The 21,568-nt window shown below is 39.3% G+C and overlaps 1 protein-coding gene across 1 annotated transcript in view; it reads right to left on the reverse strand.

Annotated features, from left to right (window-relative positions):
* The window catches only part of PDGFC (platelet derived growth factor C), a 184,461-nt gene that overhangs the window by 83,223 nt on the left and 79,670 nt on the right, over positions 1–21,568 (reverse strand). The window contains exon 2 of the mRNA XM_075257758.1: positions 12,074–12,269. Within this exon, the coding sequence (XP_075113859.1) occupies positions 12,074–12,269 (196 nt within the window). The remainder of the gene's footprint in view (positions 1–12,073; positions 12,270–21,568) is intronic.

Raw genomic sequence — 21,568 nt, forward strand, 5'->3', positions numbered from 1 at the left:
CCCTCAATGAATACCTCAAGGGGTCTAGTTTATAAAATTGTGTCATTTATTGGGGTTTTCAATTGTTTTGGTAACTCAAATCTTGTTTGAATGCGCAATGGGCCTGAAACATTTAGAAGCAAAAATTGTGTCTTGAAATCCAGTTGGTGCTCCCTTCTTTTTGGGCCCTACTGTGCGTCCGTACATGGGATTAAGGCCACAAAGTGTACATTTTTGACCACGGGAGAAATGGGGTCATCTATTTTGGGGTGTTTTTCTTCATTTTCTTGTGTTATGTGCAAAAAAAACGGCCTATAAAATGACACTTGTGTAAAAAATATGAATTTTTTTTTGTTTGACGCAAATTTTCTCAAAACCTATAGGGTCAAAGTACTCTTTATACCCCTCAATGAATACCCTAAGGGGTCTAGTTTATAAAATGGTGTCATTTATGGGTGTTTTCAATTGCTTTGGTAACTCAAATCTTGTTTGAATGTGCAATGGACATAAAATATCTGCAAGCAAAATTTGTGCTTTGAAATCCATTTGGCCCTCCCTACCTCTTAGGCCCTACTGTACGTGCGTATATAGGACTAAGGCCACAAAGTGAACATTTTTTAACACGGGAGAAGTGGGGTGATATATTTTGGGGTGTGTTTCTTCTTTTTGATGTGTTGTGTGCAAAAAAACTGGCTTTAATATGACACATATTTGAAGAAAATGAAAATGAATTTTTTTTCATCATTTGTAATAATTCTTGCAAAACAATATTTGTTTGATCAAAATGCTCACTATACCCCTCAAAGAATACCTGAAGGGGTCTAGTTTTCCAAATTGGGTCATTTAATGGGAGTTTCTGTCATTATGCCACCTATTCCTGTCTGCAAACATAGCTTGGTACAGGAAAAAATCACACACTCAAAATTTCCAAAATTTGCTTATAAACTTGATAAACTTGTAAATTGTCTAAGTTACTCAAATATGCTAAAATTATCTCAAATATGCTTGAAACACAAAAGGAACATTTGGAAATATATAACTACTAACTTTTTTGCCCTGTATTATTGTGTATATGTGAGATATCGCAGCTAAAAATGGAAAACATTGAAAAATTTTCAAAATTTTCAGCATTTGCGAGTTTTTTAATAAATTTACACAAGTTATATCAGTCTAATTTTACCTTCTCAGTAAAGTACAACATGTCACGAAAAAACAATATCAGAATCGCTTGGATGCAATATACTGTTACAGAATTATTCATTGATAAAGTCACACAGGGCAAATTTCAAAAATTTGGCTTGGTCATTAAGGTCCAAAACAGGCTGGTCACTAAGGGGTTAATAAAATCACTGTATTGGTTCCAAGAAAGTGATTTTATTAACCTACATCTACTCAGTGGCGCTGTCATACCCGGTTTTTACCATTTTCAATTTTCCCTTTGTATTTACTCACCACCTTCCAGGTTGGTGTCCGGGAATAGCTGCAACTGAGGGCTCCATCGTACAAGTGCCAGGGCGCCAGTTTTTTAAATATTTGTCTAATGTTTGGATAAGACACTTAGAACAATTCTTATTTTGTTTTTTGTTTTTTGAGAAGTAGTGAACCAATTTTTTATTAGATTTTTTTACGGCATTTACTGTGTGGTATAAATTATATGTCAACCTTATTTTGCGGGTCATAACACATTTATTTTTTCTGTCATTGGAGTTATGTTTATTATTAATTATCATAAGGATTATTTTGTGAACTGTATCACTTTAAAAAAGGCCTCCATAATAAAACATAAAAATGTCAACTTTCATCCTGCAGCTATGACCTCGTGACAGAGCTCTAATAACGCACACGAAGAGTAATTATAGATGTACAGTCTATAATGTGCAAACCTCAAACTGAAAACAGAGCCAACACTTGACCTATTAACATCAATGTTCTTTACATCCTGGAAATTGCAACCTCTTTTCTTTTTATGTAGATTTTCCATAGAAAATGTATTCTTCCATAAATTACCACGAGTATTGCTACAACCCTGTAGACACATGACTGTATAAAACGGAGCTGATCCCTTTTAGCAAAAATGAAAATACAAAGTAACTTCTTCAGTGCGATGTGATTTCTTGCTGTTCTCACGAGTGAATGAAATGCCACTACTTATTTTCTCCATATTTCCCAGCAATTTCAAGTGAAAATACATACAGTCAAGGACTTACTGCCTTGTGGAAACAACAATTGTAAATCAAAGAAGCCAAAATAGCTCAAAAATTCTCCGCACAGCAAACTGTGGTTTGAACTTCAAATCTAGTTGACCTCTTTCTAAACAGTGGAAAAAAAGGGAGATTGAGGGAAAACCACTTCAGTAACAATGCCCATTTTAGGAGTCAAAAAATACTGAATAAGATGTCATTGTCAACACCTACGTCAGTGTATTACAGTTGCTCCTCAAGGAGCCAAAGACAAATAATGCAATATTAACTTTGATGTCATTATAACTTTAGGCTATGATCCTACGTAGCGGACCGCAGCAAAAAAGCACTGAGGAAAAAGCCATGGCGGCAGTACATCAAGGTTTTTACAGCAGTGCTTTTCACAGGAAATCTGAAGAGGTTTTCTCTGTGGACTTTTTGCTTCTGTTATACCTATAGGGAAACCATCAGCGATTCTGTAGGTATAATTGACATGTTGTGATTTCCAAAATGCCACGTTTTTTTCCACAGCACTCCAGATAGTTTCAAATTGAGCTTTCTTATTTAATTATTACAAAAGTGATACAGTCCATCAAAGCCGCATAAAATATATCAGCAAACAGTAGAAAAATTCATAGATTAATAGGTCCAATGTTTTCAGTAACACCTTTGCTCTATGTCAGGCCAAAAGAAGTAATAGATGGAGCTTGAAGTGAGCCACATGTATGGGGTCCAAAAATCGACACCAGCCTGGAGGTGGTGGTATGTGTGCTAGGCGGCACACTGTTTGCTGATATACTGTATTCTATACGGCTTTGATGAATTGTATCATTTTTTTAATATTTAAATAGGCAAGCTCAATTTGATACTATCTGGAGTGCTGTGTATCTCTTGCATATACCTACTAGATTTGGAGGAGTCCGGCTAGTGCTCCATTGAATTGTGCATCGAACAAGTCCTATACCATGAGAGTGCTGCCTGTTTCCTCTTTGATAGCCCAGTAAGCAAAGACTGGCAGGGAGGACTGGAGAGGTAAAGCTAAAACCAAGAGAGAACCAACAGGTGGGACAATGACAAACATTTGTAAATGTGTTTTGTCACACAACGGACTGAAATCGCAAAGAAAGTTGAGAGTAGGGGAGTTAGCGACTGGTTTGATATTTATGAGAAGCCAATTTACCTATTAGTATATTTTTGGCATGTTGGAGTACCTGAAGGAAACTCATGCTAACATACTCAGGTATACATGCAAATGCTCCTTCAGATTCAGACTTAGGACTCCAGTGCATCAGTGTAACAGTGTAATCCACTGAGCCACCATTCCACAGATAAGTATAGCCTTGTCATTTTACACTCTTAGCTGCTTTTTGTCCCAATTTTGTTCTAATAAAACCCTTTTATATATATTTGGAGAATTTTTAAAGGTCAGACTTCATTACTAAGCTGTTCAACAGCATCTAAGAAAGCATGTCAATGTATATAGCTAAAAATCTTTCCATTATACCTTATCAATGTGTACATTTTCATTATACAAAGCACTAACCTGTATTTGTTGGAACTGGACAACCCCTTTAACAACATGTTTACCCCCTAAAGTCACATTATTACAGAAATCTACTTGTCTGGCATCTGGAGCATTCAAATATTAAGGATCCATAATTATAGGAAAACTTCCCAACATTTCTTTCTGAATCCATCAGCTGTTTAGGGGAGCCTGTGATCTGACAATGAATTCCAGACTAATTCCTGTTGTAAAACTGCCTTAATTCTTTATCCCAAAGCTCTCTGATGGAAGGACTAAGGGTTACTTTACAGATGACAACATGTGTTACATGACAACATGCCATATTGTTACTTTTGTACATTATTCAGGCATTCACATTACCACAATGAGTTCTTCCTTTAACACTGAGGATAATCGCCAATTTACCAGTACCTAAGATATTACTATATGTTACTCTGTTACACATGCAGAAGCAGGATTTACCGTATTACAGCCGATAAAACACGGGAATAGAGTTATTTTATGTATTCAGTGGTTGAAATCACTGCAGCAATATACAGGGCAAGTAGAGAGAAAAGCTCGTGCTCATTGCCAGCCCTTTGTGAATTTGGATGACTGCTGCATCACAGATTGTGTTATTTTCAGCTCCCACATGTTGGGTTATTTTTACTGCACTGCTAAACATAGCTCCAATTTTCGTCATGTTCACTTTCAGCTTTCTTGTATATTATAATATGAATGCACCAGGTTTGTCTGCAAAGCGCTCGGCTAAATCTCCTACAGCCTGCACAGGGTGTAATTCAATATATTCTGTTTTGACAGGGCTAATATTTTACATATCCCTGGAATAAATCATATGTAAATGTTTATAAGATTAGTTACATACACAGAAATATTCACCAAATCTGAAGAAAGTACAGGAACAGAACATCCTAACTGTCTGGCAACCAGAGATTGGTAACATGCCTGTGTTGGGCATTACCGATGAGTCCAGAGAGTATACTTTGTACCTTTGTTTTTTGGTGGTTATGAAGCAATATACTAGTTATAGCAACTAAATTCTATTCTATTTATTCTGTTATGGAAGATTATAATATATATAATATATATTCTAGCATGCCTCCTCTATCAATACACCATCATTTTAAAAAGGAAGATGTCATGTCTAAAACACATGCAGGTCCTAATGAACCATTGCTTTAATCTCCAAAAATAGTTCTATCCTAATGCTGCTCTCGGACACAGTTAAACAAACTATTTGTACATCCTGGCTTTAGTGTGAGGGTGCTGGACTTTGGCGCATGCGCAATGAAGCAGAAGTGTATTTCCCCGGTCAGTGAATGACTGCGCAGGTTCCAGGAGTCCTATGGATAAATATAATGTTTGATTTTTTTCTTTTCATTACACCCATGCACAGTGTTAGTTTAAGGTGTTTTAGGATTCTAAACCATCAATCTGTAAGGACCTGTGAGAAGTTTAGCATCTCTGCTTGCAGTCAAGATCTCTGCTTGCAGTCATGGAGGGGAATTTATAATCAGACTTTGGTCAAAAAAGTGGTGAAGAAGAGGTAGGGGCCACACGGTGGCTCAGTGGTTAGCACTGCAGCCTTGCAGCGCTGGAGTCCTGGAGTCCAAGGGAAAAAAAAAAAAAACATCTGCAAGGAGTTTGTATGTTCTCCCCATGTTTGCGTGGATTTCCATCCCATACTCCAAAAGACATACTGATAGGGCCGAATATACATTGTGAGCTCTATGTGGGGCTCACAATCTACAAAAAAAAAAAGTGGTAAACTGTTGGGGCACGGTCTTGGTTCTGTGCACTGTGCTCATCACTTTGGGTATAAGGGTCAAGGTGGCCAAGTGCGGGGAAGCCTTGGCTTGGATGTGTATCAGAGATGTCTCTTGTAAGAAGCAGAACTTTATCCAACTCAAGTTCAATAATATGTGAGGCTGCTGCTGGTCAGTCACTGTGGGGCAAATATACTAATCTTGTCTGATCTTGCAAATTTACATCAGATTCATCAAAGTAACTGATGTGGAATGGTGAATCTGGTGTACCACCTACAAGCTGGCTTGCTTTGCAGTAGAATACATTTACTGATATTTGGATGGATGATAAAACTGTGTAGTCTACGTTTATACCACCTATTAATCGACTTGCTTTGAGACAGAATTTTACAGCAAGATTTTGGTGCAAATTTGAAGCATTTATGCCACTTCCCCTGTTGAACTAAACTCTCTTTTACTTGAAGCCACATTTCCTTATAGAGAAGATGGAAAAATTGGTCTAAAACTAGATGCGCCAAAATTGGACCAAATTGGGCCAAAAGATTTCCCCCATATTTCTTAATTCTGTTAACGCTATACCACAACAATTGTTTATTACTGAGCTCCATACAACTCTCAATTCTGAGTTATTTTGGATCCTACTTAATGTCATATTTCATTGGATGCTATGTCATGATGTTATTATATTTCTTTTCTGTTATTCTTACTGATGTTACATTTGTTTACCATCCTATTGCAACTGTCTCTTGATGCTGTATAATTGTAAAATTGTTAAAAAATTTTAATAAAATGAGAATTTAAAACAAACAAACAAATTGGGCAAAAAGTGTATATTATGCAATGGTCTTATTATACAACTGCACAATACATGTGATGAAAAGTATTTTGGGCAATTTTGGGTGTAAATTAAAGAAGTATTTCCATCTGGACCAGTTATGGCTTATCAAACTTTAGGATCCTGAGCCTGTGGCTGTGTGGCATGTATCCTCTGGCTATGCCATAAATATCTAATTTGGGAATACATGATTAAGGAAGAATTGTGTCACATTTAGTTTAGTCTATTAATTTAGTTTACATTGTTGTATCTGTGTTTGCTGCTCCTGTGCCGACATGGCCTGTTACAATGAAACATTTCATATTGACTCAGACCTGGCACTAACCAATAGTTAATGACTAGCTATTTAATGAAACTGGCAATGGTTTTCTGAACCACTTCCTATAGAAGCTGCAGCGATTCATTCAGCAAATATTTCCATTCCATTTGTATGTCATCAGCGATGAGCAGGGCATTGGCTCAGTAACAGAGGAGACCAATTCCCACAGCAAAGTATACTGTAGAAAGCAGATAAAAGGACTGGCTGTGGAATGCAAATGCAGCATGTCTTCCATATTTTTTATTTTTTTTAACTGTCCCAACACCAAGTATGATAATTATACTTTCGCCACCACAAAAAATGTAGCGGTTGAATCTGTGTTTTTTTTTTTTCTCATGATGTTCAGTGAATCTTATATGATGACACATTTGAAACAAGTGTAATGTAAACTGCATCTGAAACAAGGTTTGAGTATGTTATTCAGATTAGGGAGCCTTCACACGATGTAACGCTGCGCTCATTCTGATCGTTAAAACATGTTAAGAATGAGCGCGTAAAAAGCAGCTCCCATTGACTTGAATGGGAGCCAGCATACGTGCGCTCCCCATTGAAATCAATGGGAAGCTTTTTTCCATATGCTTTCAATGTATTACGTGCGTAGTAGAGGCAAGACATCTCAAAGTTCAGTATAAGGCAGTGTGCAGTATTAAAAAAATTGAATTAATTTTTCTTATATAATTTTAGATATTTAGTCGTGCCTAGGTGGAAAAATCCAGAATAACCACTTTTCACTCATATGTGAACATTTTTTGACTCTGCAAACATTGCCAGCGTATTTATAGCCCATGGTCCCACGTGTTAAGCACTCAACACCGCAACTTGAAAAATGAGACTGTGTTGTATATTTTGCATGGAGGCCCTCCTTGAATATTTTGTAATACACATTACTAGCTCCTGACAGTTGCCTATAGGCCTATTACTAATAGCCATAGGTATATAATGAAGTGTAATGCAATGTAGTTATAAAAACCACAAAACCCTGCTGCAAAACTGATAGCAAAGGGCCAAAAGATATAAAGAATGGATCACACACGATATGTAGAAACTGTATAATAAGCAAAAGGAATAGAAGATTGAAAGAAGACTCAGAGAAGCTGTTGCCATATTCTTTATGCTAGAAGAATTAAGCAAGAGTCTCAAATAACTTCAGACATTAGTGATGACAAGCAACAGACATCCCTACTGGGTATACTGAGGTATGTAGGAAATACTGGGCCAGAGAAATAGAGAACAGGAACATGAGGGGGAAAGAGTGAAGAGAACAGAGAGCAAGCTGCACATGAGTGCAAAGGTACAGAAAATCTATCATATGCAAATAGTCTTATCCATCAAATATTCATTTACTTTGTATCTTTGAAGTGGTGACCAATTATGTTGTAATAAAGAGTTCATTCTCCCTTCATAAACCTAATAAATTATCACAGGCTTCCTATTGGACAGATTTTAAAAGAGTCCAACCCCCAGAGCCCCCAACATTTCCAACAACAATTTCACAATTCATAATATCCACTGTTCAACCTCAAAACACCAGTACCATCGAACACACAGATCCTGCCAGCAGGGGCCACACGGTGGCTCAGTGGTTAGCACTGCAGCCTTGCAGCGCTGGAGTCCTGGTGTTCAAATCCCGCCAAGGGCATAAAACCATCTGCAAGGAGTTTGTATGTTCTCCCCGTGTTTGCATGGATTTCCATCCCATATTCCAAAAAAAACATAATGATAGAGAAAAATGTACATTGTGAGCTCTATGTGGGGCTCACAATCTACATTATTAAAAAAAAAAAAAACAGATCCTGCCAGCAAACAAACAAGACTGGGACACCATCTTCAGTTAGTGATCAGTTACTATAAGTCCACAACACTATTCCATACAGCGACAACCAATCCTTAAAAACCAAAAACACATCCCTACATAGTGTAAAACTATTGTAACATCTCTGCCTGTTCAGGTCACTGCACCACCCTCTGCTCGCATGCGGCGGCGCAGGAGGTGGGTGCAGTTTGGTTCTTGGCTTAAAGTTCTTGGTCGTACTGTGTGAACACGGCTCTAATTCTGTGATTGAATTTGCACCACACCCGTCTTCTGCCCTTGTTTGCCTCTGTTCATTAAGTGTTAATTTGTGTGATTGACAGCCTGCCTTCTTGTCAACTCCATGGGCGGGTTCTTCCTCCCCTATTTAATCTTGCCTCTCATTCACACCAGTGCTTGCTATTGCCTTGCATACTTGCTCCTTGCTATCACTATTTTTTTCTTGCATTCTAATCCGATTTGGCGCTGCATCACTCAACTGTTTACTGACCCTTGTCTAGCTGGCCTCCCTTTGTTGTTGTCTGTCTTATCTGCGTTTTGTGTCTCACCTATACAGGAAGGGACTGTCTTCGTGGTTGCCGCCTATTACGTAGAATAGGGCCTGACAATAGGAAGGGACAGTTGGGGGCTTCAGCTTAGGGCTCACTGTCTCTTGTGTCCCGTCCCAGGGTCCAACAGCTACCGGGGAATTGTTGTCCTAGCAATTCCCTAACAACTATATTACTAGAGTATACTAAAATAAGGGGTTTTATTATACTCACAGAGTAGTATTAATAGTAATAAAAGCATGTCCAAACAGATCTAAGCATACTGCTGGCACAGCCCTATGGATTGGCCCAGCTCACATTCTCTAGGGCAAGACCACAAAGCTTCAAATCCTGGTTTTCAACCATACACCAGGGCAAGCACTGAAATAGAAATACTTTGAATCCTCTTGTTACTGCACTGATTCTTGGCAGTGATGGGTTCCCAAAGACTGGACTTCCATTTAACAATTCAGATTCATAAGCCATTATCTACAGTGTATTAAAATGATCCTCTTGGCTGGGCATCTCTAGATGCATGTAGTAAAAGATAAGCGGCTTTTCACAATACAATATCACACACTGACATGCTTTCCTATAAAGTCTATGTGTTACCAACCATGTGTTGTGAATTGCAGCCTTTGAATTGCTGGCATTCCATGATGTAGTAAATCCATCCCTGCTTTATGTTTTTAAAGATATTTTTTATAATGCATGTGACCATTAGACAATGTGAAAACTTGATATGAAACCAATTAATCCTCTCCAGCATCTAGATGTATGGGCAAATCTTACAGGAATTATTCAGGATTAGAAACCATGGCTACTTTCTTTCAGAAAGAGCTCCACTTTCTTTCCTCAAGAAGTGACATCACATCTGTTGGTTACATGACCATGCTGCTGCTATGTCCCAATCATTTGAACGGGACAGAGCTGTAGCATGGCCATGTGATCAACAGTCATGATGTCACTTCCTATGAAAAAGAACTGAAGATCTTTCTGTAAGAAAGCAGACTTTATTTTGTAATCCTGGAAAACTCCTTTAAATTATTTGTTAAGCGCACACTGCTATTAAAGTGGTTATACCACAAAAAGGATTTATCCTCTATCAATAGGCTATATGATAAATCCCTTATTGGTAGGGGTCTGATCCCTAGACCCTAATAGATCCGCAGAATGGGGGGGTCCATACCCCCCTCGCTACATTCAGCCTCATTTTTAATGGGAGTGTCAGAGACAGCCAAAGTAAAGTGCTCAGATATCTCCGGCGCTCCTATTGAAGTGAATGAGAGCACCATCCACCACCAGACAAGCCCACATTCAGCCTGGCTGTGGTCAGGCTGAAGGGCAGTGTTTTAAAGGACCCTCACCTGGTCTCGTGACCTAACCAATTCTTTCTCTTTTCCTCTAATGGATGGGTTGTGCATTTAGTTTTTCAGTCATTCCAGGACACATAAGTGATTATAGTCATCATTCTACATTCAGAGGTCCACCAGAGCAAGAATAAAATAGGTCTGGCCGGACATTCATTTAAGTATATTGAAGATATTACCATATTTGTGTTCTTCATTCCTTATTTTTCCTATATATATATATATATATATATATATATATATATATATATATATATAGGAAAAATAAGGAATGAAGAACACAAATATGAATATTTTTTTCAATTATTGTAATCAGTCTGGGAACACTATGTTTCACATGCAACATGATATATATAATAGTCTAGCATGTAGCTGAAAAGAGAGAAACAGATGCAAAGGCTTATGTGGAACATAAATGTGGATGCAGTGATTTTCGTCTTGTTTGATCTATAAGCCTCAAGTAGTAACGTATCAGTATGACATGTTAAGCACTATGATGCATATTAAATGTCACAAACAGCTGGGATAAACTGAAGTAAAAACAATATGAAGCTCTCAATTTCCAAGTATAATCATAAAATAGTTTAATCCCTTATATATAAGATGTATTATATATGTTCATGTCTTGAATATATATATATATATATATATATATATATATATATATATATATATATACATATATATATATATATATATATATGTAATGATGAGATACTAATAGTTTGATATTTTTATTTTGTATGGCACACCCAAGAACTCTTCAATATCACCTTAGCCACCACAACTGTAGAAAAAGTGTAACCTATAATCTCTTATGATGATTAGTCGGTTTTCTGTTTCCTTACCATTTCCCAACCACTAGTAAAGTACCCTAAACTCTACCAAGTTAATATAGACATTTTTCGGTGGGTTAAAATTATTTACTAAAGGATCAGAATAGGTAAAAAAAAAAAAAGTAGTGAGCAATACTTACCAATCTCCCATTGTGATGGTGCCTAGAAGCCCAACAGGTCTCTAGTTCCAGATCCCTACTGACTCATAGGAAATGACTGCCGAGCCAATCATTACCGCAGCAATGACCTAACTCATTCAGTGATCAGCTAAGAAACATTTTCTGTATGTTAAGAGTGACCAAGATGTAGATGCTGGGGTCATAAGGTGAATAATGCTTCTTTTATCTTTAATAAAAAAAAATCCTACCCACTGCAATACTCCTTCAATTAGCTATTGTATTTTATTTGCTTGTACTTTTCCCTTTTAAGGTTCAACTATTATTTCAGTGTACTGTATATACTTATACATAGTACTGTGCAAAAGTTTTTGACAGATGTGGAAAAAATGCTGCAAAGTAAGAAGGCTTACAAAAATACAGTAGAAGTGTTAATGGTTTATGTTTGTCAATTAAGGAGACAAAGAAGAGAAATCTGAACCACATCAATATCTGGTGTGACCACCCTTTGCCTTCAAAATAGCATCAATTCTTCTAGGTACACTTGTACATAGTTTTTCAAGGAACCGGCATGGAGGTTGTTCCAAACTTCTTGGAGAACTCTCCACAGATGTTCTGTGGATGTAGACTTGCTCTTCATGTAATCCTAGACAGACTGGATGATGTTGCGATCAGAATTGTGTGGGGACTATGTCATCATTTCCAGGACTCCTCTTCCAAAGTGTGGTCTCACCAAATATAGATTTGATTTAGATTTATTTTTCCTTCTTTCATTTAATTTTGTTAATGAACAAAAGCAATAACACTTACTTGCATATATCACCTTCTGGGTCTTCAAGCCCAAATTTTTCATCAAACGTCAGTTGTATCCTAAGGTGTTCCTCAACCGCTACTAATCTCCATACCAACACCGTGCTTCTTGGGTATGAATGGGGAAACCTGGGACTGTGAATTGATCCATTGAACGAAACTGAAACAATCTTCTCATGCTGATGATCCTGCACTCCTGTAGATGATAAATATAATGTAAGAAAAACACAGAAAATGTGTTCACACATACACAAACACACACTATGAATGGTAAATGACTCCATTACAAAACCTAGTGCAAAGTTTCTATGTCCAATTGATACATTTTCAACAACCACCAATATCCCCCAACATATTATTCCTAGAGCTAGATTACATGCGCTATTATACCAGTCTGACACATTATTGTTAGATCTTAGTCATCAATGATCAGATTAAATATTACATGCATGGTTCCAAATCTAACTAGGAAGTTTGCATTGCACCAGCCCTTATTGTAAATATCCTGCAGATAAATTAAACTTTCTTAAGTCTGTCCAAGTTTTTGACTACTAAAGAAACTTAAAAGAGGTCAACGGCACTATAGTACACCATTATTTCCATGTATCATGCAATAGCTTAAATGTGATACAGTAGAATTACACAAATCACCAAGTAAGAAGAAGGTCTACTTTACTATATTCTCTTCTTTTTTTGTATCTGTAGATGTGTACATATATTTTCTACCATAAAAGCAATGAGTATGTCATAAAAAATGTAAAACCTCTCAGTTAAAGAGAACCTTTCATGTCCTCGGGCACATGCGGTTTATATACCGCTAGAAAGCGGACAGTGCTCTGAATTCAGTGCACTCTTGACTTTCCCGTTATGTGTCCCGGGGTAACAGATATCGGTGCTGTTACCGATAGCTCTTCACTGTCAGAAGGGCATTTCTGACAGTCTAGCCGGGAATGCCCCCCTGTCAGTACTGTCCGTAGCACTATACTGTCAGGGGGTGTTCCTTATCACCCAGCGATGACGTTGAGCGGTGAGGAACACCCCCCATTCTGGCAGTACTCATCCATAGTACTGGTGGGACATTCCTCACTACTCTGCGTCACGGCTGGGCGGTAAGGAAAGACCCCTCACAGCATAGCGTTATGGACACTACTGTCAGGAGTGTCTTTCCCAGCTAGACTGTCAGAAACGCCCTTCTTACAGTGAAGAGATATCGGTAAATGTACCAATATCTCTTCCTCTGGCGCACATAATGGAAAAGCCGTCAGTGCACTGAATTCAGTGTAATCTCGGCTTTCTGTGGAAATGAAAGATGATATCGCAAACTAAATATAAAGGGGGGGATTTATGTGCAAGTCTTAATTGATTCCCTGACAGGCACAAGACGCACCACAAGTAGGAAGAGGCTCCAGTATTTCAGGTTTCAGGTATTGTCAAATCGATACGGGCCTGTATATATATATATATATATATATATATATATATATATATATATATATGGTACTGTATTGATTCAAGTACTTCAGTGAGATTTGTCCAGCACTTGTATCCCTGCTGAATATGATATGGGCAATATGTATCAGGGCATTGGGTAAGCTCACTGTGGTAAAATGCCACCCTAATTCTGCAGAACAGATTATTCGAGAGGAGTTAACTGGTTCTATCTGCATTATATTGCACGATGGTTCAGTAATAGGACACCCAAGTCGTTCAAGTCATAAAATCTTACGAAATAATGTCTGATTCTGCCAACATTAAGTAGATGAAGGCAGATGACAGGTTTTCTTGCCACCTCCTTTGTGTATTTTCATTGAAAACAGATATCATCCTCTGTTCACACCAAGTCTTGATCTCTCACCAAAAAGAAGTAATAGAGAAAACAGTGGTTGAAACAATGATAGGATTAAAAATTATGGATGATGTGTGATTTTCCATCTGACAGCCAAGGAAATGTCAACAACGATAAATCTGGAGCGAGGTCTCAGTGTATAAATGGTGAGTGTAATATTGCTTCTAAGATGTATGGTGCTTTTATGAACAAAATGTCTTCTAGTAATGTTTCATCACGAGAAATAAAAGCGCCTGTATTAAAGGGTCCAGTCTTTTTTTTATTCTTAAAACAAAGCAGGGGAAAAATTCAATGGAAAGCACATGTTTCTGGTGTGCAGAGGGGTCGCTCGAAAGTACAGAATGAATAAAGGTGTTTTGTCTATTTGCTTCTTAGTTCTCTCTGTGTGACATTCTGAAAAGAGAAATGAATTTATCAGCCATTCTGAAGCAGCTTAGACACTCAGCAGACTGGAGAGCCGCGAGACCACACACATCAAAGATGAATGACTTAGATTCAGTTTTAAAGAGACAAAATGGGTGCTTGAGAAGCTAAACTAGTCTACCATAAAATCAACCATAAAATGTCAAGGAAAAGTTTTGAATGAAAGACACCTGGAGCTCCGCTAAGTACAAAACTCCACAAACTTTTGCATTAAATCTTACTCTATACCCTTAAAGTCACTTTCCAAAAACAGCGCGGCTATGATAAAAAGAAGGAGTTTATCTTCAGTCCATATACTTTTATCTTCCCAAACGTCTCGCAGAGCAGGAATGTTTCAGTGTAAGCAGCGGTGTGATTACTTTTGCACATTGTCTTCTGGCACAGGGAGTGCGTATAGCCCATTACAATATGACTTTGCAAGGAATAGTGTAACTTGAGAAGCGTGTCCTCAACTTTAATACCTCTTTGTTCTTGCTCTTCCACGGCATGATCTGTCTATCACTGGCAGCTTTTACTGCTGCAGACGACTAGATGGAAACCTAAACTAAATCTATCTGTTGGTATGAATATGCTTGTTATTCAATTATTTTTGGCACTGGAAATAAGGAAAGCAGGCTACCAGAATTTTTATATTAAGAAATTGTGTATATTACTATATACTACACTTTTACACATGTACTAGACATGTTGTCATTGGCAGATTTTTTTTTTACTTTGTGGTTCCTGATATTGTTACTGATAATTGTGCGTCTTGGACTTGGCCAATCTCAAACAATGAAATAATGAACTTTCTGACTGAGCATCAAAATAAGAGATACATTTTCCAGCATATTTATAATATCCCATTCTACCAAGCTGTCCTGCAGTCAGTGGGGAAGTCCTGGTTTTCAGGCATTGTACTGCTCTCGGCAAATCTTTAGTACTGTATATCCTGCTGCCATCTTATTCAGAACAAAGCCAAGAGCAACATCAGTCCACTGTCCCTTTTCTGCCTGCCTCTTCCTTCCCTAGTCACCAAAACAGTGCCTCCATCCCCACAGCCCAGCACCACACATCTCTGTCCTCTGGCTTGTTACGCGGCATTCACACTAGCGCCTGCTGTCCGCCAAGGGGTTTACGTCCTAATTCCCGGAGAAACTGCATGGGGAACGGCTTGCCGGCAGTCAGTTTTAAAATCCATTTATTTGAATAGGTTTTTAAAGCAAACCACTGGTGTCCGTATGCAGATTCTCCACCTGGAAACCTTTTTTTTTTTTTTGGACGGACGCAATGTCTGAATTGTGTCCGTACAAAAAACGATTTCCCCACAGAGAGGCAGTTTGCTTTAAAAACCCATTCAAATGAATGGGTTTTAAAACGGACTGCTGACAAGCCGTCCCCTATCCAGTTTCTCTGGGGATTAGGACAAAAACATGACTAACGGACAGGGGTGAAAGTGTGAATGCCCCCTGAGTGACACTCAGACTGGGACAGTGCAGGTAACTATGATAAAGAGGAGAAAGGGAAGAAGAGAGACTGTAGACCTGGGTGATGCAGCTGGCAAAGCTGATCCTGGGTAGCATCTTACTGTTACCCACTGTTAGGGTCCGTTCACGCTGCGTTTTTGGCGAGGATTTTGGCGCTGAATCTGTGTCATAATCCACGTGTAAAAAACGCCCCCCCCCCCCCATAGAGTTCTACGGTATGAGTTCTGCTAGTTTTTTTTCCCGCTAGCGAAAAATAAGCTTCCAGATTCTGCCTGCAAAAACCAACAGTCAATGGGAGGCGGAAAATCCATGTGGAATTGACAAAAAAACGCATGGAAAAAACGCTAGTGTTTTTTTTCAAGGTCCATACACTGTGCTGGAGGAAAAAAACATTTCATAATTCCTAAGGCGGATTTCTTTCTTCGCCAAAATCCTCGCCAAAAATCTCCAAGTGAAGGGACCCTTACACATCAGTCTCAAAGGGGACGTAATGGAGCAGCTGCTCTCCAAAATTACTGCAATTCTTAAATTTAGAGGTTGGGGCACAAAATAGGTTATTTTAAAGTGACTGATCTATAGCAACTCCATAGCTTCTATATCTTTTTCAACTACATACGAGAAAGCAACAGAGTGCACCTTCTCATATAGACAACCACCTCCAAACTTATATTGTGCAGGACACTTGTTTGTTGTTTTTACAATGGAATCCTATGGGACATGCAGTATATGCCATTGTCTACCTATACCTACAATTCCCAACTAGGATTCACAATACAGGCTAAAGATAAGATAAGATAGGATAATCCTTTAATAGTCCCTCAGTGGGGAAATTTCAGTATGTTACAGCAGCATAGTAATACAGATACAGGATAATACACAGTAATACATTACTGAAGTAGACACACATAAGCTAAGAAGAGAAGATATACTAGGAGTCCATAGCAGCTAAGGAGACGGAAGAGAAAGAGGAAGACTTCATAGTCATAAGACTAGCGATAGCGCTCCTTCTCACACTTGGGGTGAAACAGACAATCACTTACAGTGCTGCTAAGTGCCATCAAGGTCTCATACATGGGGTGGGATTTATTCTCCCGCATGGAGCTCACCACGGACAGTATCCTTCTGTCACCCACCACCTGTACTGGGTCCGGGGGGCTTCCCAGGACAGAGCTGGCCCTTCTGATCAGCCTGTTAAGTCTATATAAACCTGCACCATGTGAAAATTAAAGGGGCTCTATCACTTGAAAAAGTTATTTTTAACTAATCACATCCTTGTATAGCCTTTAGAAAGGCTATTCCACAAGGGGAATATAAGGGGCTGCCTTTCTGTACAAGCTGTTTATCTTGTGAGCCAGATGATTGCATAAACATAAAGGTAGTAAGGTAGGCACTGGCCATGCTTCACCCCTCGCTCCTTCCCTCCTCCCTCCTGGAGGCCGGCCTTCCGTTGGCTGCTGGGAGAGGGGGCGGAGCTCCCCCCCTTTAAATAGGCAGGCGCCGGGCGGGGACTTCCTCTTGGATCCCCACCGGCATCGTCTTCACCTGGATTTCCCTCCCTTACTACCTTTATGTTTATCGTTTGTTTAATTAATTTCCTGATTTGTTTCTGGTTTTTGTTATTTATTGATTATTTATGTTTTTGTGCTGTTATTTATTTTCATTTATTGTTTTCGTAGGTGTCACATCTGGCATATCGGCAGGACCTTGTTCCCTTCCCCTCTGTCACCGGGAGAAAGTGGAGAGACGTGTCACCCGCTGAATATCTAATACATGCACACCGCAAGCGGTGTCGGGGAATTCTGGTGACGCGTCATGCAGGTCATCTTGGGGTTATCAAGGTTCTGCTCGTATGGTCATTTTATTCAATAAAGCTGTGGCCGACCTCCACTATTTATCCAAACTTGGTGTCAGAGCCTTCTTTACTTAGTTGTAAGTGGTGTTTCCGGGAAGAGGGGCCTTTGTTTAAATGACATTAGTACGGTCAGTCTTACCTATTATAGGTTGTGCCATAATTTATTACATGGTCAGATAGTCACATATTTATGGAGGGCACATATAAGTCATCTATTATATTACTATTGCTTATTTTCTCTATGTATACTGCTTGTATACTATATAATATATACAATACTCTATGTATACTGCTGTAGCACCTATTGTATATTAGTTTAACAATACACTGTATATGGCTGGATAAGCATTATATGGAGTAAAACATGTATACTGAAATTTGGATTATCCTAGTGAATCATATTAATTTTTATGCTTGAAATTAGGGGTGTAAACAAAACCAGACTGGTAAACAGGTAGATGTTGTACTCAAAGACACCACTAGATGGAGGACTCAAACTTTTGCATGAAACATTTTAATAGGCTACCAAGACTGACAAAACAAATGAACTACTTTGGTGAAGGAAAGCAGGCGAACATACAAGCCATGGGATCAGGCTCCTTGTAATGTTTAACTTACTTGAAAGACTGATGGCTATTTCCATGTGTACCAAGTCATGACATGAACAATGCCTTAGCAATCACAATAGGAAGCTTTTAGACTCTCCCAGTCCTTCTCCAGCCCCATACAGAAATACACAGTATAATACGGTTTTATATGTAGTTAGAGGACGGTGTACAAGGCATTTGTCATTTGGATGTAATATAAAGCCTTGTATAATAATAACACATGAAAATATCATAAAAGTGTAAGTAACACATTTCTTTTCTAAAGAACTAGAAGAGACGGACATCATGTTGTGTACAGTATAATGTATAAAGACTGGGATTATTCTCGAAGAGGACGTTCAGAAATTTTATGTATGATTTAGGGTAGGCCATAAATATATAATTGAGGGAGGTCAACAGCCTGACCCCACACAAATCATTTGTTCAAGGTTGCTATATAGTTCACAGAGTTGGAAGCAGGTGGCTCTGTGCCCTGTATAGTGACACTGCAGCTCAACTCCCATTGAAATCAGTGCGAGCTACGCTGCAGTAACTATACAGGCCTTCTGTTTTCGGCTCTGTGCATTGTAATGTGCAGGGAAAGAATTTACCCCTAAACAGCTGATTAATTTTGGGGCAGCTGATGGCCGCTCCCTAATCAGATAGTTATTAGCTATTATAAGGATAACCAATAAATAGAAAATTCCTGGAAACCCCTATAAATATTGAAGATGGATACAGACGGGTTATTAAGTAATTGTGGACACAATCTAGGCCATGAAGTGACAGTAGAGTTTACTGGTCTCATGTGACAATGTGTTTAAAAAGGAATCTGACATCAAGAAACTCAGTATCAAACCAGCCATGTTGTATTGCAGGAGACATTATGCTGAGTATCATCATACCTATGTATAATTCTATAGAGCAGTGGCGTAACTAGGAATGGCGGGGCCCCGTGGCGAACTTTTGACATGGGGCCCCCCCGACACCGAAGATCTCGACCGAGTCCCTCCTACGCATTCCTGCACGCTCTATTATGTCCCTTAGTGGCCCCTGCACACAGTATTATGTCCCTTAGTGGCCCCTGCACACAGTATTATCGCCAATAGTGGCCCCTGCACACAGTATTATACCCAATAGTGGCCCCCTGCACACAGTATTATGTCCCTTAGTGGCCCCTGTACACAGTATTATGCCCCATAGTGGCCCCTGCACACAGTATTATGTCCCTTAGTGGCCCCTGCACACAGTATTATGTCCCTTAGTGGCCCCTGCACACAGTATTGTGTCCCTTAGTGGCCCCTGCACACAGTATTATACCCAATAGTGGCCCCTGCACACAGTATTATACCCAATAGTGGCCCCTGCACACAGTATTATACCCAATAGTGGCCCCCTGCACACAGTATTATGTCCCTTAGTGGCCCCTACAGGACTAAATACTGTCACCGCTGACCGCTATACCAGGACAAATTGTGGATAAAAAAAAATCTGGTCCTGTGCATTACAATTTAGTAACTCCATGTGCCTCATATTAATAACAGTTAACCCCATCATCTCCCTCACATTAACCCCTGTCTGCCTCACCATAAGAGTTACTGATATGTGAGAGACATGGAGGTAATAATAAAGTATCTTCATTACTATTACCCCCAAATGTCTCACATATCAGTAACTCTTATGGTGAGACAAAGAGGGGTTAATGTGAGGGAGATGATGGGGTTAACTGCTATTACTATGAGGCACATGGAGTTACTAAAACACAAGTAATCCCCCCAAATGCCTGATAGTAATAAGTATAGTAACCCCAGTACGTACCTGTGTAGCTTCAGTTTCATCTTCCTGGAGCAGCTTCTTCCTCTTCTCTTCTGTGCTGGACGGCAGGGATAAGCCCCGCCTCCTCCTCTCATTGGTGGGCAGAGGACAGACAGAGAAAGGGAGGGGGGAGAGAGGGAGAGCGTCCTGCAGCGCTGACAGGAGCCAGACCTGAAGCTCCTGTGTCTCCGTTGCTGCAGCTTCGGGGCCCCCTGTTGGTGGAAAGTATTCCACCAACAGGGGGCCCCGATCATTATACTCGGGGGTCCGAAAAGACCTCCGAGCATAATGACAGCAGCAGTAGCAGCTGTCACCGGGCCCCTAATGTCCCGGGCCCTGTGGCAGCTGCTACCGCTGCTATGGTGGTAGTTACGCCACTGCTATAGAGCCACCTGCTGGGACCCCTCTTCTCATATTTATTGGGCTTTAAGGTGATCAGTGCTCCCACCAATCTGGTAGCTATTTGCTATTCAGTGGATAGAAGAAAATTTTAAGTGACCAAAATCCTCTTTTAGGCCGGAGCCCAATATGGTGTAAACACTGTGACAAAAATGCTAGCGAATCCCATGTACACGGAGCAGAAAAATGGATGCTATTAAAATTCTGTGATTTCCAAAACCGTCAATTATACCTATAAAAACGAAGGTGATTTCTCTATATGTATAACTGAAGCAGAAAGTCCACAGAGAAACCTCAGTGGACTTTCTGTGAAGAGCACTATGGGAAAAATCACAATGCATTTCTGCAGCAGTCTTTCCTGCAACGCCTTTTCATTGCTATGTGGGGCCTTTTCTTTAGGCTAGGGTCCCACATACCAAGCCGTGGCCAAAAAAGCTGAGGAAAAGATGGTGGTGGAAATGCATTGCGTATTTTTACGCAGCGTTTTTCACAGAAAGCCCGCAGAGTATTACTGTGCGGACTTTTTGCTTCTATTATACCTATCCATAGGTATAATTGATATGCTGCGATTTGCAAAAATCTGCTGTGAAATTTTTTCTGTAGTGTGTGAATGGGATTATTATTACTAATAGTAATAATACATTTTATTTATGTATCGACAACATATTCCTCAGCAATTGTAGGGTTCAAGTACAGACAAAAAGATACATTACAAAAAAATAGTCAATTCACACAATGGGACTGAGGCCCTGCTCGCATATGCTTACTATCTATGAGGTAGAGGGGGTGACAAAAGAGGTAGCAGGGGCAGCATTGCTTATACAGTGGTCAGACAATTTTGTAATAGAGGTTACACAAACATAAAACTGTATGAGCCGTCCTTTAAAATGTGGATGGTGCCTGGACATATAAAGTTAGCCTGAAGTGGCACCATATCGTGTGGGGTAATGGGGGTGTGTGAACAGAATCCCATCCACTTTGCAAGTAATGTAATACACAACATTTTATTCCACTGTGGCCAAAACGCTGTGTTTTTTTCACAACATGGGGTTCTGACCTTAAAGGGTTTTTCCCACAAGAAACACTTATCACCTATCTACCATGAGG

The sequence above is a fragment of the Leptodactylus fuscus genome, chromosome 1 (genome assembly GCF_031893055.1).
Source record: "Leptodactylus fuscus isolate aLepFus1 chromosome 1, aLepFus1.hap2, whole genome shotgun sequence".
Classification (NCBI taxonomy): Eukaryota; Metazoa; Chordata; class Amphibia; order Anura; family Leptodactylidae; genus Leptodactylus; species Leptodactylus fuscus.